Genomic DNA, 27,172 nt, shown 5'->3' with positions numbered 1-27,172 from the left:
TTTATGGCCAAATAATATTTCATTGTATGGGTATGCTACATTTTGTTTATCCATTCCTCACTTGATGGACATTTGGGTTGTTTCCACCTTTTAGCTATTGTGAATAATGCTGCTGTGACATTTGTGTACAAGTTTTTGTGTGGACATATGTCTTCATTTCTTATGGGGATGTATGTAGGAGTGGAATTGCTGGGTCACATGGTAACCCTACGTTTAGTCATTTCAGGACCTGCCAGACTGTTTTCCACGTAGCTGCACCATTTCACACTGCCACCCGCAGTGTCTGAGGGTTCCACTTTCTCCACAGTCTCATCAACGCTCATGTGTTTTTCTGATTAGCCATCTTGGTCATATGAAGTGGTATCTCATTGTGGTTTTGATTTGCATTTCCCTGATGGCTAATGATGTTGAACATCTTTTCACGTGCCCTTGGGCCATTTGTATTTCTTCCTTGGAGCAAAGTCTATTCAGATCCTTTGCCTATATTTTAATTGGATTATTTGTTTGTTTGTTTGTTTTTATTACCATCGCACTGTAAGAATTCTTTATATATTCTGCGGACAAGCCACTGATCAGACACAAGATTTGCAAATATTTTCTTTCATTCTGTGGGTTATCTTTTCATTTTCTTGAGAGGGAGCAAAGATAGCCCATAGAGGAATCGTATGTTGGGCAAAAATATCCAGGTCCTAGTGTCCCTGTCGTACGTATCATGGTCTGGGGCTGCCCAGTAAGACCCTGGCCTCGGTGTGAAAACTGAGGCAGATCGTGAGATGCAGATATCTGGAGGCTGTCAGCTACCTGCACACCTGGCAGCTGAAGGACACGTTCTTTCTTGAGGGAGATCCAACTATCACATCTCCATGGCTCCCAGTGTCTTTTGTTTTTAAAAGGATAATCCCATAAAATATATTTTCTTTCTCTTTTTCTTTTCTTTTTTTCAGAAGCAAGATGAGAAGAGGCAGTGCTTCTTCAGATAAAAGCAGAGTCCTCAGCCTGGGTCCTGCAAGCCAAGAGTGTCTGCAATGTGCCCTGGTGGTGTTCCCGGGATGAAGCAGTGTACCCAAGGGAGTAGCTCTGAGTGGACCAGGGAGGCCAGATGTTAAGCAGACCTGGAGTCCCAAACATACCAAAGACCCTTGAGCACGGGTCCCTCGGAGCAGAACGTTTGAGAAACCTGCAGGCCTGGATTGTGGGTGAAGACAGAAGAAGACAGACAGACAGAACCAGAGTCAAGGGTGAAGCCAGGTTCTCTCCTAGGTGAATGAGCCTGGCCTGGGGCCTGTGCTATGGTGGGTAAAAGAGCCCCCACTTAAACAAGACACCATTTCCTGCCTCCTTTCCCACTGCTTCCTCTTATGTCTTCTCATCCTATTCTTGCCTAGTTTCATATCAATACACTATTCTGTAAATTCATGGGGGACGCTGTGATCCTCCTTCAGAAATGAAGATCCCCTTTCAGGAATGAAGCACAAATTAACATTATCTATGGAGTGACCCCCATAGATAAGCCTCAGCCACCTTGAAGAATAGTAGCCTCAGCTGAGGAGAGCCACCTCACCCAAGGTCACATCCTCACCTCAGGCAGCCCTCGTCTAAGGACTGATTGACGTCAGAGGATAACAGTGAGGCCCTCTCACTCCACCTCCCACTTCAAACCAGCTCTGAAGGTTTGTCCCAGCCTCAGCTAGAAGCAGCTCAGGCTCGGGACTTCCCTGGTGGTGCCAAGGTTAAGAAGCCGCCTGCCAATGCAGGGGACACGGGTTTGATCCCTGGTCCAGGAAGATCCCACATGCTGTGGAGCAACTAAAGCCCGTGTGCCACAACTGGTGAGCCTGCGCTCTAGAGCCCACGAGCCACAACTACTGAGCCCATGCGCCACAACTACTGAAGCCTGTGTGCCTAGAGCCTGTGCTCCACAAGAGAAGCCACTGCAATGAGAAGCCTGCGCACTGCAACGAAGAGTAGCCCCTGCTCACCGCAACTAGAGAGAGCCTGCGGACAGCAATGAAGACCCAACGCCGCCAAAAATAAAAAATAAATAAACAAATAAATTTATAAAAAAGAAGCAGCTCCGGCTCTAACAGAAACATCAGGAGATCCTGGCTACCCCTTCTCTCACTCCATCCTGCTCCACACCAAAGGAATCTCCCATCAGCATAGTTTCCAGTCTCGCAGCTTGGATTGGAATAGTCCATCCAAAGCTCTGGGCGAAGCCAAAAGTCACAATACATAGAAGCTTAGAGCAGAAGTCTGTTCAAGGGGATGCCGAACACAAGAACCGGACTAGATGCTATTTGTGGCTCTGCAGATCCAGCAACACAGGAGTGTGTGAGGAGGAAGAGAGAAACATGCCACTCAGATTGTATGGCACGTCTCAGGCTGGTCTTCTGGAAAATTCAGCCCCAGGAAAGCAACCAGCCTTCTAGCTGTAAATCAATTTCAGTTATTTCTTCCTTTCCTCCCTCACTTCCTCTCCCTTTCTCTTTCTCTCTTCCTCCCTCACACCTTTCCTTCCTTCTCATTCTTTGTTTCTTTCTTTTTCTCTCTCTTTCTTTCCATTCTTCTAACTTAATTTTTTCCAAAGATTAAAAAAAAAAACAACGTATTACAAACACCTTGGAACGCACAGCAAAGTACTAAAATGGAAAGACAACTACCACTCAGAGACAATCACTAGTAACACTCTGACAGCTCCTTTTGGCCTTATTAACATACAGTTCTTAAAAGTCGTAGATGAGGGACTTCCCTGGCGGTCCAGAGGTTAAGACTCTGTGCTTCCACTGCATTCATGTATCCAGAATGAATTAGGAACAGATGTATCCAGAATGAATTGTATGTATTGTCTGGAGTCTAGACGGACCCTTGATATTTAACGTGTGGTCCATGTGGCAGTAGCACGAGCAGCACCTGGGAATTTGTTGGAAATGCTTAATCTTACCTCTACTTCAGTCTTGCTGATTCCAAATTTTCATTGTAACAAGATCCCCAGGGGATTCATAAACACAGATTGAGAAGCACTGGTCTAGCAATTCCCAATGCTGCTACACTTTAAAATCACTTGGGTACCATTTTAAACATTGATGTCCATTTACATCCTACATGACAACAATTGATTCAGGAAAGAATCATCAGTGGAGCCAAAACCACGGGGCAAAATGTTGTTGGGAAATAGGTTGTTCCACACAGCTCAAAGAATTTCCCCACAGATGACTTACTAGTTATAAAGGGGAAAAAATGACCTTTACGGCAGAGAAATCTGGCAGACACTAGGCAAACAAGTGACACAACTTAACATCACAAATAATTAGTCAAAGTGACAGCATAAGCCTCCTGATAAGAACACGATAACACCTATGTATAATTTCTGCCAAAAAATGATTAACCTGAATCTCATACTGCGGTTGCAAAAAACAGACAAATCCAAATTGACAATCTGCAGAACAGCTGCTCAGACTCTTCAAAAACTCGTCAAAAAGTTTCACGAGAGTCTAAAAAGACTGAGAACTGTTCTAGATTAAAGGCAACTAAAGAGACATGATAACTAAATGCACAGTATAATCTCTAATTACATACTGACTTGAGGGGGGAAAGGCTATAAAGGACATTTTCAGGACAATTTTGGGGAAATCTGAATATTAGTAGAATTGTATTAATGTTAAATGCTCCAGGTGTGATAATTATAATGTGGTTTGTGAAATTAATTTTCTTAAACTCAGCTAAAATTGGAGTTGGGACAGGCCTGTAGGGGGAGCGCTCATGACCGCCATGCATCATCAATTGCTCCAAACAGGAAGAGACCTCACCTACACCTCCCACCAGAAGGTGCCTCTACACTACTATCCAGCAGGGAGAAGAAGACATCTCTCTGCCCCATGACAGCCCAGCTAATCAAAGACTAGCAGCCCAACCAATGAGAAGCCACCATACTTTGGACTCCCAGCTTCCTCCAATGGATTCTTTGGTTATCACAGACCCTCTCAACTACCCCTTCCTTGTTCTCTGGATTTGCCTATGGTGTGCTGTAGTTCACACGTCCCAAATTGGAATTCCTCTGCTATCCCTAAATAAACTCACTTTTGCTGGTAAAATGGCTATTATATTATTAAAGTTGACATGTTTGGTGTCAGAAGTGGGGTCGAAAGGAGGTGGACCTGAGAGATGATGGCTCCCAGAACTGAACGAGGTACCTGCACCAAGCCCTTTATGCTCATTGCTTCCGTAGGTTACCACCTGTTTTCAGTTTGGAGTCTCATCTTGGTTTCCAAGCTCCACTCTTTTTGCATTTTGAGCTCTCGGACTTCATTTGGGATCTGGAAAGGTTTTGTTCTTTCTGGTTCAAGGCTTCATCCTTGGTGAGTACTCAGTTGCTTTCTGGAGCACGGCAGTGAGGTTCTCTTTTGGGGACCAAGCTGACTGGGATCTAAGATTTTGTTTTAGTCCTTTTGGAATCTGGGTTAGGACTCTAGCAACTTTCTTGGGTTTCCAGGAGAACTTAAGAAAATGAGACCCTGACCATCTAAATGTTCTGAGGGCAGCCCTCCTTTGGGGACTCCAGCTGGTTTCATGTTTAAAAACTATGGGCTCCCCACATGCACATTTTTAACTAAGTGGGCTGAGAAAACTAAAGGTAATTCAGAATTACAGTGGCCATTATGGGTAGCTTTCAGTCTTCCCAAACTCATTTTTTTTTATAAGACTAAATTGGAGGTCCATGGTTTTAAAATTAAACAAAACAAACGGTATATTTATTTTTATTGGTACCTGGAAGCTTCCAAATACACACAAAACTCTAAAATTACCTCTTTGCAAGATACCGTTTCTAAATTGGCAGAAACAACCGAAAAACTAGAAAAGAACAAAATGACTGGGACTTCCTTGGTGTTCCAGTGGTTAAGACTCCATGCTTCCAATGCAGGGGGTGCAGGTTTGATGCCTGGTTGGGGAGCTAAGATCCCACATCCCACATGCTGCATGGTATGGCCAAAAAAAAAAAAAAAGAGAGAGAGAGAGAAAAGAACAAAATGACTTCTGAAACCTCGTACTTCTTGTGTTCCCCTCCCCCAGGTTCTCTGTCTCAGGGGCCATCTTGTGTGTCTTCTCTGCCCCCTTTGTCTCAGACTCCACCTTGTGCTCTGGCCCCACCCCCAATGCCACTTTCCTCTTTCCTCTGTGAAAACCAGCCCCTTTAAAATCGAACCCTCTGAGGATCCAAATGCTAAACCCCTGGTTACTGTTTCTAAGTTATCTGGAGCAAATAAACAACTAGAAGGAAGGATTTAAATATCAACTGCCCTAGATTTTTGATAATAGGAGAAAAGTTGCTTTCTGTTTGTCTGTCTGTTGAAGCTTTTTGGTAAGTCACCCCATCCTGTTCAAAAGGGGGAACCTTGTTTTAAATAAGTCCAACTGACGGAGAACCCGTAAAAGAGAGAAGTCCAAACCCTTAGGGAGACAATAAAATGCATTCTTTGATTGGTATGCAGAAGCTTCTAAAAGACAAATTGACTCCATAAACAGTTCTAAAAGCATTCTTACAGCATGCCAGAGACACAATTTGGATCTACCTATTCTTTTGAGTTTGTATCTGAGACATGGCTAAAATTTAAAACAAACCTAGAAGGTCCCTGTTTGCATCTGTCTGTATTTTCATTTGTGTCTATGTGTATATATGTGTTGTAGATGTGTGGGTTTTTTTTTTCCTTTTCTACCTGTAGATGGTATTGCTAAAATTAATTTATAAAAGAGCTCTATTTAATTGGTTTAAAAACAAACAAGCACTTATATAAGTTAAAATATAACAGAGACTGGACCAGGTGCTTTTCAGGTTTACATGATCTGAGATTAATGTTGGTGAATGAAAGCTAGTTTGGGGTTTAATTAAAATAGGCATATCTTTGGAGTTATCAACACTGAAAATAATGCAGGCATACCATTTTTATTCTACTTGAGCTTACTGGTCAGATAAGTTCATGTTATCTTTGTTACAAAATTTGTCAGCAAGAAAAATAACTTGGTATGATAAAAATTTTTGCAAGTGTTACAAAAATGGCTACATGACTGTTGAAAACAAGTAAACTGGATGTGAATGAGATAAAGGTTTATAAGTAATGCTTTTAGGTAGCTTCCCCAAATCTTTTTGGTAACTTGGAATCTTACAGTTTTGCTAAGTTAAGTGATGGGTAATCATTAAATATCTACATCATTCCCAAGTAAGATAAAATACTGATACATTACTAAAAATGGGTTCATTCACTTTGGGCTTCCTTTACAAACTAATTAAAGATAGTTGGATCTATTGGTAAGCATGCCATATTTTGGAAATTTTACTGTGGGGAAAATATGCTTTTAGGAATTATGAAATGTATGCAGAAATTTGTCAATAACAGACCGTTCTAGTGAAGTTACTAGGAATAATAAGGGAAAATAACTCTGTATGCAAGGAAAGAAGGATATGTGCTCTTGGCATTAAAAGGTATGAGGAATGGAAATTTTGTTGAGGGAAAGAAAGTAATTTTGTCCTAAAATGAGGCTGATTGTTTCAGAATAGGAAAGAGTAAAGACAGGACAAAGCTAAACGGAAATAGTAAGTTGTAGAAGATTTCTGGAAAAAGAATCTTTGAAAAAAGAAACTTTACGTGTGGTCAAGCTGGTGAAGATTATAAAAGTTTTGAGACTAAGCTTTAAAATAAGTGGTGTACTTATATAAAACTAAAACAATTTTCTTTCATTTGCTAAAAGAACAAGATTTTCTTGGAATATTGATCTACTCCTGATAAAAAATTGTGAAAGGTTTTTCCTTACCTTTAAGTAATCAGCTTAGAAAACAGAGATTTCTGTTTTACCAAAATTATTTCCTGTGCTTCATGTTGTCTTAATCAAGTCTCTGATTAGTTAAGAAAACGGAATCTTCTCAATATTAAAAGAGCTGGGCTCCCCTGGTGGCGCAGTGGTTGAGAATCTGCCTGCCAACGCAGGGGACATGGGTTCGAGCCCCGGTCTGGGAAGATCCCACATGCCGCGGAGCAGCTGGGCCCGTGAGCCACAATTACTGAGCCTGCGCGTCTGGAGCCTGTGCTCTGCAACAAGAGAGGCTGTGATAGTGAGAGGGCCGCGCACCGCAATGAAGAGTGGCCCCCGCTTGCCACAACTAGAGAAAGCCCTCGCACAGAAACGAAGACCCAACACAGCCAAAAATAAATAAATTAGTTTTTTAAAAAAAAATATTTTATTGTTACTTTGATCAAATAGATAATTAAGTATCATTTTATAATGATCTGTGGTCCTGTTTGTTAAGTTCTGTACCTATTGCTTGTTGAACCTTTGCAAAAATGACATGCCTGGGGCTTCCCTGGTGGCGCAGTGGTTGAGAATCTGCCTGCCAATGCAGGGGACACGGGTTCGAGCCCTGGTCTGGGAAGATCCCACATGCCGCGGAGCAACTAAGCCCGTGAGCCACAATTACTGAGCCTGCGTATCTGGAGCCTGTGCTCCGCAACAAGAGAGGCCGTGACAGTGAGAGGCCTGCGCACCGCGATGAAGATTGGCCCCCACTCGCCGCAACTAGAGAAAGCCCTCGCACAGAAATGAAGACCCAACACAGCCAAAAAATAAATAAATTAATAAATTAAAAAAAAATGACATGCCTAATAAGATGAGCTAGTTCAGCACTTTGAGGTAATTTCTAGCACTTACAACCTTGACTAAATATGGACTTTAAACAAGAAATGCCTGAGAGTTCTTCCTACCACCTTTCCTTGTTACTCAAATAGAGACTCAAGAGGTTTCTGATTTGTGTACTTCCCTCCCACATGGGACATAACAACCAGGGAAGATCCTTCCTGGCACCGAGGGACAAACCACTACGTGCAGAGATCCTGACTCTTTGATCAGCAATGCTTTCGAGGAAAGATTTTGATCAAAAGGGGGAAATGTGGAATCAATTAAAGAAACCTCAGCTAAGACTGGAGTTGGGACAGGCCTGTAGGGGGAGATCTCATGCCCCACCATGCATCATTGATTGCTCCAAACAGGAAGAGATATATACCTACATCTCCCACAGGAAGATGCCTCTACTTTACTATCCAGCACAAGAAGAAAACTTCTCTCCACCCATGACAACCCAGGCAATTAGAGATTGTAGTAGCCCAACCAATGAGAAGGCTCCATACTTAGGACTACCAGCTTCCTCCAATGGACTCTTTGGTTATCACAAGCGCTTCCCAATTTCCTGCTTTTCCCTATAAAGGCAAGTCTCCCTTCCTTATTCTCTGGACTTGCCTATTGTCCACTATGGTTCACAAATCCCAAATTTCAATTCCTCTGCTATTCCCAAATAAACTCACTTTTGCTAGTAAGATAACTGGCTATTATATTATTAGAGTTGACAGGTTATGTATAAGAGTACACTTATTCTTAGGAAATACATACTGAAATATATAAAGTGTCATGATATCTACACTTTATTTTAAATAGTTTAGAAAAAAATCCATATATAAAAGAGAGAGAAATAAAAACAAAAGTTACAAAATGCCAAACGTTAACATTTGGTAAACTTAGGTAAAGGGTCAGCACTTTTCTTCTGTGAAGGGCCAGACAGTAAATATGTTAGGCATTACAGTCTCTGTTGCAATACTCAACTCTGCTATTTTAGTGTGAAAGCAGCCATATGTAAACAAACAGGTGATAAAACTTTATTTATGGAAAATCGTGTACTAATTTTATCTCATTAAGATTAGAAAACAACCATTTCAAAAATTTCCTTCTCTGAAAGGACATGCACCAAAATGTTACCAATGATGACTCCTGAAGGAGCAGGGAGTTGGTGAAAGGGAACTTTATGTTTTACTTTATATACTTCTGTATTGTTTAAACGTTCAAAAGAATGCTTTGGGTTTTTCTCTTTTTTTTTTTTTTTTCTTTAAGTTGCTTCTTGGAATAGTCAGCTTTTGCTGCAGTAACAAACAACCCCAAATCTCAGTGGCTTATTACAACAAATATTTGTTTCTCATGTTACATGAGGGCTGAGGATAGGCTGCACTTTGGATCTGTGTACATTCTCACTCTGGGACCCAGGCCAAAGGAACAGACCTATCTGAAACATACTGTTCTCATAGCAGAGGGCAAAATCACTAGAGACCAAGCCAGACTATGCAATTTTTTGCTTTTAAAGTTTCTGCTCAGACATTATATGAGTCATTCCTGCTCACTTGCCAAAAGCCATAAGAAGTAACATGGCCAAACCTCACAATGGACCGCTTAGCAAGAAGGTATACATAATCACCTTACAGGGAAGGGAAGGAGTAATGGTGAAACAATTATATACTCTACTGTACGTCTGTTGAATTAATTAAATCTACTTGGAGGAAATATATATTTTTTGTTCTTATATATATATTTTTCTATTGACTCATTTTTTTTTCTTTTCATTTTTTAATTCCCTATTTGAAGACAGAAGAGTTTTCAGCAATGCTTTTCAAACTATGGGTGCTAACCCATTAGTGAGTCATGAGATTACGTGGAGGCACAATCAACATATTTGTTTAAAAGGACAGACTAGAATACAATAGAAGAGAAAATTATAAGAGAACATTGCACATAGTAAAGATAAGGACTGTTTCATAAAACGTTGGTTTCAGTTACATATATATGTCCATATGCTGATATAAACTGTATTTTTTGTAACACCCCCGCTAATATCCCAGGAGGTAGTTACTCTGATTATTCACATTTCATAGATGGAGAGATCAAGGAAGTTAAGTAATTTCAAGGTCCTGCAACAAGTGAACAGCAGAACCTGGATTCATCTGGCCTAGGGCTTGTACTCCTGCTAGGCACTCACCGGCATGGCTTCCAAGAGGAAGGGCCAGGTCACTCAAAGGAGGCTGAAAACCAGAGCGAGTAGTAAAGGGCATGTGAGGTGTGTGTATGTTCTTGCACAAAAGAATAGACAGGATTCAGCCACTCAGAACAGTCCTATTGTAGTTGTCCTTTACTCAAGATACCTCATGGGGCTGCCCCAACCCTCATTCTCCAAGACATCATTTATAGCCTTCATCGCTGTTCCCACCCTGTCAGTGCCAAGAAAGTCCCTGATGGACTGTAAGGTTCTCTCCCATTCCTGGTAACCAGAGGCTGAGTTAGAGCCCCAAACTGTTCAGGCCTCTTATCCTGGCTCATGTGTGATCCAGGTGGGCTCTGGCCAGAACAACTGCTAGAAGGAGGGCTGGTTGGTGGGTGTGGCTGAAAGTTCCAACCTTCTAACCACTTGGTCTTTCTGGTGACCAGCCCCATCCTGAAGCTATCTAGGGGCTCCACACTATATCATCTCATTACCATAAACTCAGGTGTGCTAAAAAAAATGGGCTCCTTATAGTAACTAAAGATAATCCCATCACTCAGGAAATCTCAAGGGTCTCAGGAGCTCTGTGCAAGGAACCGGGAACAAAGACCAAATATATTTCTTATTGTATCACACATATATAGTATGCTATCTTTTGCTCGAGAATGAAGGGAAAATAAGAAAATATACGTGTATCTGACTATCATTACAAAATAAAACACAAGAAGGATAAATCAGGAAACAATGTCATTGGTTACCTAAAAGGGGTGGAGGAGAATAGGTGGAAGTGATATTCCTCTGAGCGTAACTTTTTTTATAGATTTGACTTTTGAAAGTATGGCAATATGTCACACGTTCAAAAATAAAATTAAATCAATAAGAATGGAAAGGAGGTAATTTAAAACTGAAAGCAAACTGAAACAATGGAAATAATCAAATAAGCACCATAACCACACTAAAAAGAAGAATCACTTCAAGTAACTTAACACAGTATTTGACTACATACCCTCAACTGGGGGCAGGGATGTGGTGGAAGGGGGAAGAATTGGAAACAAATCCTGAACTCCTTTTGGTAGGTCTGTTGTTTGTAATGGTGTGGGCAAAGCAATTCAGAAACCATCTTGGATGTAATAAACTACTTTAGATGTAATATAGGATTGAGCAAATATGTTGATACGGTTGGGAGCCAGGATTCTCACTGAGGGAGAAGGGACATATACATACGGAGTGGGCAAAGCAAGAAATAACTCTGTGAGGAGGTATCAGCGTAAATTCATGATTTCTAAAATATGTATATGCATGTTGATATTATACATATGTATGAATACACAAATATGTGTACGTATGTACATGTGCATACACAAGCATATATTTCCTAGCTCTGTCCATTGAAAGAGCCAGGAAGCAAAGGCACTCCAGTAGCAATGAGGACACCCAGTTCTCTGAACTTGATCTCTGATACCTTCAGCACTAAAAGGAGTCATGCTCCTCACGGAAATGACTGAGTCCGGGCCTGGTACAAGATAGGCTTGGAACCCCATCCAGGAAGTAAGGCAGCACTTTTGAAAAAATGGGGTTTTGAGGGCAGAATGGAAGATGCGGAGGGAGTGCTGGAGTCAACAAACCCGTTTCGTAACCATCGCAGTAAAGACTGGATTAGGGAAGAATCAGGGGACACTCAATCTAGGGGGCAATTTTGTTAAGGAAAATTTGCATGGTCTCCCTGCACTGCTTATTCATTGCAAGGGAGAAAACACTAGCGATAATTAATTATATAGTATTTAGGTGTAAAGAGTCATGATGTATTTAACTCACTTTAAGATGGTTTGGGGGAAAAATGCATATTTTTATATTGTGCTGCTTTTATTTTTGCAACTTTTTGTAAGCTTGGAATTATTTCTGGATGGTTAAAAAAACAAAAACAAACAAAACAAAAAAATGCCACTACACGGAAAGCGTCTGAGAGTAAAGCTCATGAAGAATGCAGTTTTCATCCAAGAGAGGGTTGGGGTCTGACTGAGTAATCACAGCAGATGAGGAGCTGAGCTAGGTGACCCCAGCTGATAGGATACAGGGGCTGAATCCCAGGCAGTGGAGGTGGGTATGGGCCTACTGGAGATGCCCAATTGTAGCTGGAGAGGTGAATGTCCACCACGAAGCCTGATCCAATAAGGCACCTGTGACTAATGCACACACCTGGCCTTGTGTGGCTTAGGCCACTGTCAGCCCTGGAGAATAAGCCTCCCACAGTGGAGATCTCCAGACACAGGTTCAGCATCTCCTATACCAACCTCATGTGATCCTGACCCACTGGAGCTTGTTCTTGGCTCCATTTCTGACTGTGATCCCTCCTGTGACCTCACCTGCATCTGGTGACTTCTCCCTCCTCCCAGCATTCAGACATTGGCTTTCCTCTAGGTTTTCTGGCTCAACATGCTGTGCCCTCACCCTGACTCCTTGGTTTCTCTATGACTCAGGGCTCTGGCTCCCTGCCCCAGGACCCCACCCTGCCCATGTTCTGTTCCTCCCAGCTAAGGCCCCAGAGGAGGAAAGAGTAGGAGTGTTTAACCCAGAACCTGCCAGGTTACTAAGACCACCCCCCCGACCCCTATCATTGAAAGGACAACTTGGGACTTCTGGTTCTATGAGCCCAGCTACTGACTCAACCACACCTGCAGAACACTGCAGATACACAGTGACCCAATAAACTGTAAGCAGATCAGTCTGGGTAGCTGGTACTCTATCAGGGGATTGGTTCCTGACTGCAGAACACACCCAGCATGTCACAGCCCATAGCCCTGAAGTCTGCCTGTTCTTCCCCCTCTCAAGGTCGCGGGTGTTTGGGAAACACAAGGAAGGAGCATCAAAACCAGGCTAGCTCAATAGACCTGATGCTTGGAGCCCCAAGTTTCCAGCTAACGGTTGCTTTCCAAGCTCTAGCACATGAGCTCTAGCTCTGGAGCAGACAGTCCTGAGTCTACTCCCACTTCTACTGCTTGCGAGGAGTCCTTACACTGTTGTTTCACCTATTCAGCTTCAGTTTCCTCATCTATGACATACGGATAATGCATGGTAAGCACCTAGCGCAGTATCTGGAACATGGCTGGTGTGCAAAAATAGTAGCCATTGATTCAGGAAAGAATCACTGATAGATGCTTAAATTAGTGAGTGAAAGTCTGATGAGGAAGAGGATATTTACATAATCTTAAAATATCTCTCCATAAATTAGTTAGTAATTCTAAAAGGGAAAATAATCAAAGGACACTATCAAGAGAGTGAAAAGACAACAAACAAATGGGAGTAAATATTTGCAAATCATATATCTGATAAGGAATTAATACCCAAAATACATAAAGAACCGAACTTCTGCAACTCAACAACAAATACAATTCAAAGGACTCAAATAGACGAATATCCAAAGAAGAAACACAAGTGCTCAATAAGCACATGAAAAGATACTCAATATCACTAATCATTAGGGAAATGCAAATCAAAACCACAATGAGATAACGCTTAATACTCATGAGGATGGCTGTTACTAAAACAAAAGCAAACCGGAAAAAAACAAATGTTGGCCAAGGATGTGGAGAAACTGGAATCCAAGTGCACTGCTGGTGGGAATATAAAATGGTGCTGCCACTGTGGAAAAATGGAAAAGCCATTGTGACAGTTCTTCAAAAAGTTAAAAACAGGGAGTTCTCAGGTGGCCTAGTGGTTAGGATTCCAGGCTTTCCCTGCCATGCCCCAGGTTCAATCCCTGGTCGGGGAACTGAGATTCCGCAAGCGCAGTGCGGCCAAAAACAAAAAAACAAAAACACACACAAACAACAAAAAAAGTTAAAAATAGAATTACTGTATAATCCAGCAATTCCACTTCTAGATATATACTCAAAAGAATTGAAAGCAGGGACTCAGACAGATATTTGTACACCAATGTTCAAAGGTAGAAACAACTGAAGTGTCCATCAGTAAATGAATGGATCAACAAAATGTGATATATACATACAATGGAATATTATTCAGTCATAAAAAGGAACAATATTCTGATACCTACTACAACATGGATGATCTTGAAAACATTATGCTTAGTGGAATAAAGCAGACACTGAAGGACATTAAGTACTTAGAATAGGCAAATTCATAGAGACAGAAAGTAGAATAGAGGTTACCAGGGGCTAGAGAAAGAGGGGGAATGGGGAATTACTGTTTAATGGGTACAGAGTTTTAGTTTGGGGTGATAAAAAAGTTCTGAAAATATACAGTGGTGATGATTGCACAACACTGTGAATATACTGAATTGTTAAACTAAAAATGGTTAAAATGATAAATTTTATGTTATATGTATATTTTACCACAATTTTTTAAATGTAAGGGGTACTAAGGTCTGAAGCAGTGTGGGTCCCTTTGAACTCTCTAAACTGACTGGCTTCCTTGACAGTGCCTCACACTGAGAAGACACAGCTGGGATAAAGTCAAAATTGAGCAAAACAGGGACAATAGAGAGACAAAGAAAGAAGAGGTCTAAATCAGGGTCTTAAAGGGCTAGACCATAATATTTTTGGCTTATAGGTTATAGGGTCCATGTTGCAACTCCTCAATTTTGCAGATTTGGCCTGAGAGCAGCCATAAACATATGTAAATGAATGAGCAGGGCTGTGGTCTAATAAAACCTTATTTACAAAAAAAACAGGTGGCCTTTGCCAATCCTTGGTCTAAATAAAAGAGTGGGAGGGGAACAGAGTCAGCAAGCCACCAAATTTTTGAATGTTATTTGAAAACAACAAAAGAGGGAGCTTTGTGAAGTTAGTAAAACCATCCTGAACCACACAACTCCTTCTAAAAGTTCCAAAAAACTAATTTCATATAAAAATAAACAGCAGAAAATTATTGAGGTCAAATTCATACAAGGTTATCATTAAAAAAAAGAAAAAGAGTATAACATTTCTATAAGCTAATGAGAGCACACCAGAAATACGTGCACACGAAACAGCTCAAATTGCAACATACTATTTTAAAACCAGCTAAAAATTAATAAGAAAACGATACATGACATGAATGAACCACAGTAAATAAAAGTTAGAAAAACTCATAAATAAGAGTTTTACTTTACTCAGAGTAAAAATTAGAAGGGGAAAAAAATGAAGACTAAATTAGAGGAAACATAAGACTAAATAAATGCAATTTAAAGAAAAATGTCTTAAGGAAAATCGGAGGAAATTTTTTAAAGAAACCATAGAAGAGGGCTTCACTGGTGGTGCAGTGGTTAAGAACTGCCAATGCGGGGGACACGGGTTCGAGCCCAGCTTTGGGAAGATCCCACATGCCGTGGAGCAACTAAGCCCGTGCACCACAACTACTGAGCCTGCACTCTAGAACCTGTGCGCCACAACTACTAAGCCCATGTGCCACAACTACTGAAGCCCACATGCCTAGAGCCCGTGCTCTGCAACAAGAGAAGCCACTGCAGTGAGAAGCACTTGCACCACAACGAAGAGTAGACCCTGCTCACCGCAACTAGAGAAAGCCCGTGTGCAGCAATGAAGAGCCAACACAGCCAAATATAAATAAAATAAAATTATTTATTTAAAAAAAGTATTTTTTTGTGTGGAAAAGTACAAAATTTACTATCTCAACCATTTTTAAGTGTACAGTTCATTAGTGCTAAATACATCTACATTGTTGTGCAATGAATTTCCAGAACTCTTTTCAACTTGCAAGCAAAACTGAAATCTATAACCATTAAACAACAACCGATTATCTCCTCCCCCTGGTCCCTGGAAACCACCATTCTATGTTTGTGTTTATGATTTTGACTATATCTCATATAAGTGGAACCATAAAGTATCTGTCCTTTTGTGACTGGTTTATTTCACTTAGCATAATATCCCCAAGTTTCATCCACGCTGCAGCATGTGTCAGGTTTTCCTTTAAGGCTGAATTATATTCCAGTATATGTATAGATCACATTTTGTTTATCCATTAATCTGTCAATGGACACTTCGTTTTGCTTCCACCTTTTGGATAGTGAGAATAATGCTCCTATGAACATGGGTGTACAAATACGTCTTTTAGATCCTGCTTTCAATTCTTTGGGTATATACCCAGAAGTGGAATTGCTGGATTATACAATAATTCTATGCTTATTTTTTTGAGGTCCTGCTATACAGTTTTCTGTATGTTACACCATTTTACATTACCATAAACAGTACATAAGGGTTCCAATCTCTACATCCTCCCCAACATTTGTTATTTTGTTTGTTTTGTTTCATAGTAGCTATTCTAATGGTGTGAGGTGATTCTCTCTCATTTTTGAGGGATAGTTTTGCCAGGAATAGAATTCTCGGTTCAAAGTTTTTTTTTTTCTTTCTTTCAGCACTTTAAATACATCATCCTGTTCCCTTCTGGCCTCCAAAGTTTCTGCTGAGAAATTAACTGATAATCTTATTGATGATCCCTTGTACGTGACGAGTCACCTTTCTCTTGCTGCTTTCAACATTGTCCTTATTTTTCTATAGTTTGATTACAATGTGTCTTGGTGTGGGTCTTTCTGGATTTATCCTACTTGGATTTTAAACTTCTTTGATTTGTAGATGCATGTCTTCACAAATTTGGGTAGTTTTTGGCCAATATTTCTTCAAATAATCTCTTTTTCTTTCTCTCTTCTTCTGGTACTTGCATATATATATATTGGTCCTCTTGTTGATGTGCCATAAGTCCCTAAGGATCTGTTTGTTTTCCTTTTTGCTCCTGTGCTGATTCTTTCTTCTGCCTTCTCAAATCTGTTGTTGCACCATCAGTGAAATTTTCAATTAAGTTATTGTATTTTTCAGCTCCAGAATGTTTCCTTTTTATAATTTGCTACTATTCTCATTTTGTTCATGTATCATTTTCCTGATTTCCTATAGTTCTTTGTCTGTCTTCCTTTAACTCTTTGAGCTTATTTCAGACAGTTGTTTTAAAGTCTTTATTTAGTAAGTCTGATACCTATGTTTCTTCAGGAAAGGTTCCTGCACTTCATTTTCTTCCTTTGAATAGGCCAGGCTATCCTGCTCCTTGCAATTATTTTGTTGTTGAAAATTGGGCATTTGAAAAAATCACCACCTCTCCTAGCCTTGGCAAACTGGGTCTATGCCAGCAAAATCGTTTACTGATTAAGATATGTTGTAAGCCTTAGGATCAGCCAAAGTAGAAAGCTAAAGTCTTCAGATGTTTTCTTAGCATACATCTCACCTGGATCTGTGTACCTTTTGTGACTTCTCTCTATACAAATTGCTTTTATATGTCTTATGCAGAGTCTTACTCATTTCTCCTTGGGGCCTTAGATAGTCTATCGTATGTCTCCACCCACAATGTCTTGTTTTAGGTGTCTGTGAGTCTTATTCTACTGATTTTATAAGCAATTACTGTCACTTTCTACTGAGTTCCCCTGCAGAGATCCAATTAGGGGAAACAGAAACTAGTTCTTCAGGCAGCTCCCAGACAAGTTAGAATATTGCAAATAAGGTTTGCTCTGCTCCCTCCAGTTTGAAGGAGGGAACTGAGAAATGGGCTTCTGTCTCCTCCAGAGCAAGATTGCCCAGAGGTGAGGGGACAAGGGTGAGCAAAAATTCCACAAAATTTTCTACCATTTTGAATGTCGCTTTTTCTTGATAGGCCATTCTTGGTTACTGTAGGCCTCTGACTGTTTTCCAGAGCTCCCACAAGCTCACTTTAGCTAGCTTTTTGTTGTTTTTAATGTCTCTGTTGGGGAACAAGAGGTTGGCGCTTCCTAGCTCTCCATTTTGCTCATGTCATATAAATTTTTTATTCTCAATGTCATAGGAAGACTTTCAGTTTTCGAGCTGAGGGTATGATGTAAAGAAAGACTATTTTAGGTATATTAAGTACAGACAGGGTACACAATGGATCAAGAGAAAACAGTGGAAGCATTAATTAACCTGTCTTATCTTGCATGCCATATGCAACTTGAGGTTTGACTCTATGGCCCAAGGATATAGCACTGAACCTGGCACATACTATATGCTCAACAAACCTTTGCTGAACCTAAAATTATAGCTAATGTGACTGAACACAGAATCCTCAAGCCAGCCCCATAGTGTGTGGCAGGTAAGACAGTCAAGACTAAACACACTCTAAGACTTCTGCATCATGCTAGTGGGTAGAATCTACACCAGGATTCAGCATGCCAGCTCTTGAAGCATCCATGGGAAGAGTGCAGATGTCCTACAGAACACACTGAGGACCTCATGAGGAAGATTATCGGTGGAGAGGGAACCTTCTCCTCCCCACTCTGGAACCATCTAAACAAGGATCAGCAAATTACAGATTACTGCCCAATTCTGTAAATAGTTGTACTGGAACACAGTCCCACTCATCTATATATTGTCCATGGCTGCTTTCATGCTGTAACAGCAGAATTAAGTAGTTGTGATGGTAATTTATGACCTGCAAAGGCTAAAATACTATCTGGCCCTTTACAGATGAGGCTTGCTGATCCCTGTTCTAAACAGTAGAGTGAAGTCTAAAGGGGCTAGAGGCTGCTGTGGATTACATAACATTTAATAAGGGCCTAAGATGACAGATAACTCAGTAGTCCACAGGAACCAACTGATGAAACTTAGTCACTTTCTTTTCAGGGAGAGAATACTTGGGTCGGCGGGGGGGGGGGAGAACAGGGACAGGTTTCAACAAATGATGCTAGGATAAATGGATATCCACATGCAAAAGAATGAAGCTGGACTCCCTCCTCACACCATATACAAAAATAACCTCACATGGATTGAAGGCCTAAATGTATAAAATTTTTAGAAGTTACACAGGAGCAAATATTTATGACATTGGTTTAGGCAATGGATTCTTAGATATGAGGGCAAAATTAGAAGCAAAAACAACAAAAAATAGATATACTGGATTTCATCTAAATTAAAAACTTAGGTGCTCCAAAGGACACCATCAAGAAAGTGAAAAGACAACCCCAAAATGGGAGAAAATAACTGTATATCATATATCTGCCAAGGGCCTAGTATCTAGATTATATAAAGAAATCTTACAATTCAAAAATAAAGACAAACAACCCAATTAAAAATGGGCAAAGGAGGGCTTCCCTGGTGACGCAGTGGTTAAGAATCCGTCTGCCAATGCAGGGGACATGGGTTCGAGCCCCGGTCCGGGAAGATCCCACATGCCTCGCGGCAACTAGAGAAAGCCCATGCAACGAAGACCCAACGCAGCCAAAAATAATAAATAAATAAAATAAATAATAAATTAAGGGCTTCCTTGGTGGCGCAGTGGTTGAGAATCTGCCTGCCAATGCAGGGGACACAGGTTCGAGCCCTGGTCTGGGAAGATCCCACATGCCACGGAGCGACTAGGCCCGTGAGCCACAACTACTGAGCCTGCGCGTCTGGAGCCTGTGCTCCGCAACAAGAGAGGCCGCGATAGTGAGAGGCCCGCGCACCGCGATAAAGAGTGGCCCCGCCTTGCCACAACTACAGAAAGCCCTCGCACAGAAATGAAGACCCAGCCATAAATAAATAAATAAAATTTTAAAAAATGGGCAAAGGAGAAGAGCAAAGCTAGGAGTCTGATGCTACATAACTTTAAGATTTAATACAAAGCTACAATAATCAAGGCAGTGTGATATTGGTGAAAGAATAGAAAACAGACCAATAGAACAAAATAGAGCCTAGAAACAGACCCACACAAAGAAAATCAACTGATCTTTGCCAAAGGAATAAAAGCAACTGAATGGAGAAAGGATAGTCTTTTCCACAAATGGTGCTGGAGCAACTGAATATTCACATGCAAAAATGAATGTAGGGACTTCCCTGGCAGTCCAGTGGTTAAGACTCCATGCAACCACTGCAGGGACAGCAGGTTTGATCCCTGGTCGAGGAACTAAATCCCACATGCCACGAGGCACAGCACCCTCCCTGCCCCTGTGGCTTTTGTAGACTTTTTACAAAAATTAACTCAAAATGGATCATAGACCTAAATGTAAAATGCAAAACTATAAAACTCCAAAAGCTAACACAGAAGAAAATCTAGGTGACCTTGGGCTTCATGATGACCTTTTAGGTACAATATCAAAAGCATGATCCATGAGGGAATTCCCTGGCGGTCTAGTGGTTAGGACTCTGCACTTCCAGTGCAGGGGGAGCGGGTTTGATCCCTGGTCAGGGAACCAAGATCCCACATGTCACGCAGTGAGGCAAAAAAAAAAAAAAAAAAGGCATGAACCATGAAAGAAAAAATGGATAGGATGGACTTCATTAAAATTAAAACTTCTGCCCTGTGAAAGATACTGTTAAGAGAATGAAAAGAGAAGCCACAGAGGCTGGGAGAAAAATATCCATAAAACACATATTTGATAAAGAACTAGTTTCCAAAATATATTTTAAAAACCTCTTAAATCTCAACAACCTAACTAAAAAATGAGCAAGAGATCGGGACACTTCATCAAAAAAGACAGCGAGATGGCAAATAAACATATGAAAAGATGCTGAACATACGTCTTTAGGGAACTGCAAATTAAAACAACAATGTGGTAATATCACACACCTATTAGAGTGACCAAAATCCAAAACACTGACACCACCAAATTCTGGTGAGGATGTGGAACAAAAGAAACTCTCATTCATGCTGGTGGTGATGCAAACTGGTACAGCCACTTTGGAAGACAATTTGGCAGTTTCTTATAAAGCTAAACATACTCTTACCATATGATCCAACTATCACACTCCTTGGTATTTACACAAATGAGTTAAAAACTTCTGTCCACACAAACCTGCACACAAATATTTATAGCAGCTATTTTTGATAATTGCCAAAACTTGACGGTAACCAAGATTTCCTTCAATAGGTGAATGGATAAACAATCTGGTAGATGCAGACAATGGAATATTATTCAATACTAAAAAGAAATGAACTGTCATGCTATGAAATGACATGGAGTAACCTAAGTGAAAAATCCAATCTGAAAAGGTTAGATACTGTATGATTCCAACTATACGACATTCTGAAAAAGGCAAAACTATGAAGACAGTGAAAAGGTCAGTGGTTGCCAACAATTTAGAGGAAGGGAAGGAGGGATGAATAGGTGGAACATAGGGTATTTTTAGGGCATTGAAAATATTCTGATGATACTGTAATGATGTCACATATAACATTATATATATAATATTACATATTTGTCAAAACCCATTCTAAGTATGCATTACTGCACTTTCTGCACTTACATTAGGTTCACAAAGAATGAACCTAATGTAAACTATGGACTTTTAGTAACGATGTACCAATACTGGCTCATCAGCTGTAACAAATGCACCACACTAATGCAAGATGTTAATAGGGGAAACTGTGTGTTGGGAGGGGTGGGGACAAGGGACTATAGAGGAACTCTCTCTACTTTCTGCTCAATTTCTCTGTAAACCTAAAACTCCTTGAAAAACCAAAATCTATTAATTTTTTAAGGTGCAAAGGATTTCAATAGGCATTTTTCCAAATAAGATATACAAGTGGCCAATAAGCACATGAAAAGATGCTCAACCTTAGTAGCCACTAGGGAAATACAAATCAAAACCACGAGATAGCACTTCACAAACACTAGGCTGGCTATAATCAACAAGAGGGACAATAACAAGTGAAAGATTGGATTCCATCTTTTTTGGCCATGCTGCGCGGCTTGTGGGACCTTAGTTCCCTGACCAGGGATTGAACCCCGGCCATGGCAGTGAAAGCGCCGAGTCCTAACCGCTGGACCGCCAGGGAATTCCCTGGATTCCATCTTGTGTTGTTGGTGGAAACATGAAATGGTACATGTACTATGGAAAACAGTTTGGTAGTTCATCAAAAAGTTAAACACAGGGACTGCCCTGGCGGTCCAGTGGTTAAGACTCTGTGCTTCCACTGCAGGGGGCATGGGTTTGATCCCTGGTTGGGGAACTAAGATTCTGCATGCCACAAGGCATGGCCAAAAAATTAATCTAAAAAAAAAAAAAAAAGTTAAACACAGAGTTACTATACGACGCAACAATTCCACTCCTAGGTATGTATATTCAAGAAAGGTAAACAGTCACAAAAAATTTATATATGAATGTTCACAGCAGCATATTCATAACAGCCAAAGAGTAGACACAACCCAAATGTCTATCAACTGATGAACTGATAAACAAAATGTGGTATATCCATTCAATGAAGTATTATTCAGCCATAAAAAGGAATGGTACAACACATTTGAGCCTTGAAAAAATTATGCTAAATGAAAGAAGTCAGATACAAGAGGCCATATACTGTATGATTCAATTTATATGAAATGTCCAAAATAGGCAAATACAGACAGACAGAAAGTAGAAAGTAGATTACTGGTTGCCAGGGACTATGGGTAATTGGGAATGACTGCTAACGGATATGGGGCTTCTTTTAGGGGTGATGAAACCATTCTGGAATTAGGTAGTAGTGATGATTGTATAATCTTGTGATTATACTCAAAACCACTGAGTGGTATATTTTAAAATGATAAATTTTATGGTATGTGAATTATATCTTTTTTTTTTAAGATTTTTTTGATGTGGAACATTTTTCTTTTTTATAAGTCCTTATTAAACTTGTTACAACATTGCTTCTGTTTTATGTTTTGGCCCCTTGGCCACGAGGCACGTGGGACCCCAGCTCCCTGACCAGGGAACAAACCCACACCCCCCGCACTGGAAGGCTAAGTGCAGCTTCCACTGGACTGCCAATGAAGTCCCTGTGAATTATATCTTTATTTTTAAAATATGTAAAAGGCTTTCTGGCCAGTTCTGGGCAGTTTTGCTTCCTTTTATCCCCTTAGTTCATTGTGTAATTAAATCAGATTGACGATCCTTTTCAGGGTATGTGGTCTGTTTCATAGTTTACTGAGAAATGATCCATTTACACAAGCAGTAATAAATTGGTTTCAGGGGAGAAAATGATTTAGCAAAGAATATACGGGAGGACTGATCCTCTCATCTCTCACTAGGGTATAAGCTCTTGAGAGCTGGTATGCTTACACAATGACTGATTAGGAAAACAGTACCCATTATTTTATGAACAAGCCTTGAATAAGTGGCAAGTCCTCTGAGGTGGTAGTGGGTCATACAGTAACTTTTAAGCAAAAAGAGGCAAGGAAATTATTTGGATAAACCTCTAAGTGACAGTCAACTTCATCTTTTAAGAGTTCAGCGGTACCTTCTTGAAAGATCAATCCCCTCAGTGCTGCGTCTCCCAGAGTGACTGGACTGGGTGTCAGTCTCCATGTTTGGGACATAATTTAACTATCCACTATACATTTAATAACTTTCGCAGAGGCCAAGGACAACGTGTAAATAAACAGATTTTTTTTTTTTCTTTTTAAAGAATAAAACAGTCACCTGGTCAAAAACTGAAGCCATACAGAAGGACATAAAATGAAAAGCAAGTCTCATAGACTCCCAGCTCTCCTTTCCAGATATGATCCTGGTTAAGTTTCTTGTGTAAATTACAACCTTTTATTTCTGAAATGTTGATTACTAATGCTATGGGAATATTACAAAGACCATATTTCTTATAAAGGTTAAGTCTCCTAGAGCCTGTCAGACTTAATCAGAAACTTAATCAGAGGCTAAATTCAGGTCCCAAATAAAGAAACTTAAAATTTTCTTGAAATCCAACACAAAATTTAGATCTAAATAGATTCAACTTAAGAAAAAAATTAAAATTAAAAAATATACATATATGTTAACTTTTAAGTCAGATTTCATTTTATTTCTTCCTATCCATGGCAAAACAAACTCTTCAAAGATTTATAAAAATAGCACAAGTTGGCAGTCATCTGCAAACAATTTATTATTAACTAATTAAGCCCTAAATCCATGAAGAAAAAGCACCTAACACACTCAAGGTCAAAATGAAACAAAAATAATACAAGCACATGCATGCCTTGACGAATCAACAGCTCCTGGTAAAATTCCTGATACTCAAAAGAGAGATTTAAAAATAAATGCCCTGGGCCTTTCTCCCCTTCTGAGATGGCCCACACTCTGTCTGTGGAGTGTGTTTTTCTCTAAATAAATCCACTTCTTACCCATCACTTTGTCTCTCACTGAATTCTTTCTGCGATGAAAATTAAAAATTAAAATAAAAAAATAAATACCCTGTATGTGTATGGCTGATTCATTTTGTTGTGCAGTGGAAGTTAACACAACACTGTAAAGCAACCATACTCCAATAAAAATTAATTTTAAAAAATATAAAATAAAAAATAAATGCCCTGTTAATTTCAATGTTGCCTGTAAGCAGATCTCAACTGATCTTTAGATGATAAGGTTAAGATGAACATAACTGCCTATTGGCAGGGGTGGTGGGGAGGCTGAAATAACCTGGGAATTCCTAGGGGTGGGAAGTAATCCAATAAACAGAAACACTGAAAATGTGATCTTACAACACGAGTACCAATTTGAAAAATTAATGTCTATGGGCATTTTCTTCCCCAAATCGGGAGCAGAGTGAATATGGGAAATTAATTTTTAACAATATTCCTAGATCTAAGGCAACTACATGTCTGGGGCTACTAAACTCTCCAAAGCCTGAATATTAACAAGTTCTTCACATTGTAATTATTCTAATATTTTAAATTCAAAAACTGATGCAACAGTCAACAAATTCAAATTCTTATTAATTAACCTCTAGCTCTTCATATTCCATCCACAAAAAGAGCTACATAACTGTACCTTCTTCATTTTTGGGTTTTTTTTTGTTTTGAGCCACAATTTGCACCTTGTGGGATCTTAGTTCCCCGACCAGGGATTGAACCCACGCCCTCAGCAGTGAAAGTGCAGAGTCCTAACCACTGGAACCCCAGGGAATTGCCCTTTTTAAAAGATGCAAACAATTTGCCCATTGTGCAAACGAAGCTCACCTGGCTTCAACAGGCAGAGCCTGTCACAGGGCAGGAAACGGAAGGTATTCAGAAAGGCAGGTGACACGGTCATTCAGTCTGGAGTGCCTCTTTTCAACTGGAGTGAGCTGGTGCGCTAACATTTAAGACTAATTAGTGAGCTGTAAACAAAGCCCATGCCAGCAGAGGAAAGGGGCCTTTAGACCTGATGAAGAGTTGTCCAGGCCGTTCTCTTCTTATCTCTGCTGTTCTCAAGGAAAAGATTCCTCTAAGGTGAGCCAAGTTCAGTGGCTCATTTTAACTTAGAGCAACTATTTGCTGCTTTGGGAGTTTTTAGCCATCTAACAGGATTCTCGTAACTCAGCTCTCATCCTAGCAGGGCTCTGCATGCCTGCTTGGGAAGCTCCTGGGGAAGCAGATGAAATTAATTAGGATATAGCCCATCAAAGCCAGTGCAAGTATTTTACCAGCTGTGTACAGGGACCGTCCCACAACCATGGCAAAGGCCACAGAAGAAATATTTTTACCACACAGAGTTCCACAGTATTGTCCTCTTGGACTCACTCTTCCTCTCTTTAGCTCTCTGCCCTGACAACCTCAGCCTATCCACCATGTTTCTTCTTTCAGAGGCACAAGGATTTCTTTTTAGCTTATTTTTGAGAAAGGCTTATTTTTGTGGTTTACCCAACTAACCAGGAAATCAGGCCTGTTGGGATAGAAGGTAAAACCAAATAAATAATCCTCTGAATGTCTGGGAAGTGGCTGCTGGGCCTTTCAACTTCACGAGACACTTGGGCCAGTTGTGCTCTTCTATGCTGGGTCCTCTTCGTCCATTGTCATGTCATCGTTGGTATTTTGCTTCTGCTCAGCCTCTGGCCCCGCAGGGAGGATGCTTGTGACGGTGTGGAGCAGAGCTTCTATCTGCTCCTCTGTCAGCCGTTCTTCACTCTCCTCCACCATCTGCAGAAGGAAAGAAAACCCTCCAGGAGTTACAATGGGGCCTCACAGACAGGGCCCTGCCCATGTTGTTCCTGGTCCCGGCCCAGCCCCTCAGCACAGAGCTCAGGGCCTAGCTCCTGAGCTGCCCGGGGTCTCTAGGTCCTTTCCATCTTGGCTCCATGGGAGTGAGAAGCCAGCTCAAATTCCAGGGTAAGCCGATGTGGCCGCTCCAAACGGGTCAGTGAAAAAAGCGAGTTGCACGTTAGCATTTTTCCTTAAAAAGCAAAGCCTAACAGTTCTCTACTCTCTCTCACACACACACACACACACACACACTCATACACACACACACATACACACGCACATGAATATGCTGTTTATGCAAAGGAAACTCATCTCTGGGGAGTGAAATGGCATTTTATATACTTTTGTATATCACAACAAGCCCATCTGTAACTTATGAATAGTATCAACAACTCATTTGATGACTGCCCACTATGTGCCAAATGGCCTGTATATTTTTTCTAATCCTCACTACTACCACCACTGACAAGACCTGTCAGGGAGCTCTTGTGCCTGGCACTGTGCCTTGCACTTCACACCTGTTATTTCTTTTAAACCTCACAGCAAGCCCAGCAAAGGGCAGAACTACAATCCCAAGCCAGACCTGCCCATCTCTAACACCTACAATCTAACACACACCCCGTGGCCTTGGTCATCTCCTGGGAATGCAGAACAGGAGTCCGATGAGTGATGGCTGGGAAACAATCTCCCACCGCCCCATCAAAGGTCCACTTAGAGCCCAGTTTCTGACATGGTCCTGGATATCTGAACACACAGATGATATCCACAATTTGTAGCCTCACCTCTAATTCTCAATATGTTAATTAATACAAACATGATGTCATCAACCACCTCTGTAAAAGCAGTATGCAGGCGGTCAAGTTACTTAACCACGCTCACTTGGTGGCATTAGCCATCTATCACAAATAGCTTTCTCAGTTAAAGGTGTCCAGGGTCCTACCCTATGGCATAACAATCTCTGAAATCTGGCAACTAAGACCAAAAGGAATTTCAGAAAGAAATCCTGGCAGATTTAAGTAAAGCATGATGACAAGCTTGGCTCACAATCCTCAAAAGGACTTCAGTCTGACTGCCTAGCTTCACAAACAACAGTACAGAAGCTAAAGAAGCCAGGTGACGTGCCCAAGATCAAAGTCCTGGCAAACCACTGGTCTCTTCATTCACCTCAGTCCACAAATGTTTCCACAACTAGAGAATAATCCTGGGTGTTCTAGAGTAAAGATGCAGAGTGAACCAATGGGGCTTCTTCCCATCATACTGTGAAATAAAATGACCATATTCTAAAGATTCAAAGGCTCCATGTAACTTCTCTACTGAACAAGAAACAATCCTCAAAAGCCCACTTTTACGATCAGACATGTAAAATTACGGTCTGTAAAAGGAAATACTCTAACATACACTGCCTCCAAAGA

At 40.6% G+C, this 27,172-nt stretch overlaps 1 protein-coding gene across 6 annotated transcripts in view; it reads right to left on the bottom strand.

The window, feature by feature from the left end:
- Nucleotides 1-4,783: 4,783 nt before the first annotated feature.
- The window catches only part of CRCP (CGRP receptor component), a 59,000-nt gene continuing 36,611 nt past the window's right edge, over nucleotides 4,784-27,172 (bottom strand). For 5 of the 6 annotated variants that reach the window (XM_068565964.1, XM_068565966.1, XM_068565967.1 and 2 more), the window contains one exon: nucleotides 23,596-25,697. In XM_068565964.1, the coding sequence (XP_068422065.1) occupies nucleotides 25,548-25,697 (150 nt within the window). In that variant the 3' untranslated portion in view covers nucleotides 23,596-25,547. Of the gene's footprint in view, nucleotides 4,971-23,595; nucleotides 25,698-27,172 lie in introns of those variants that run through there. The other variant, XR_011076981.1, reaches the window with a different exon arrangement.

The sequence above is a fragment of the Eschrichtius robustus genome, chromosome 16, assembly GCF_028021215.1.
Source record: "Eschrichtius robustus isolate mEscRob2 chromosome 16, mEscRob2.pri, whole genome shotgun sequence".
NCBI lineage: Eukaryota > Metazoa > Chordata > Mammalia > Artiodactyla > Eschrichtiidae > Eschrichtius > Eschrichtius robustus.
Note: the sequence above shows the minus strand (reverse complement) of the source record. Positions and strands in the feature narration are given on the sequence as shown.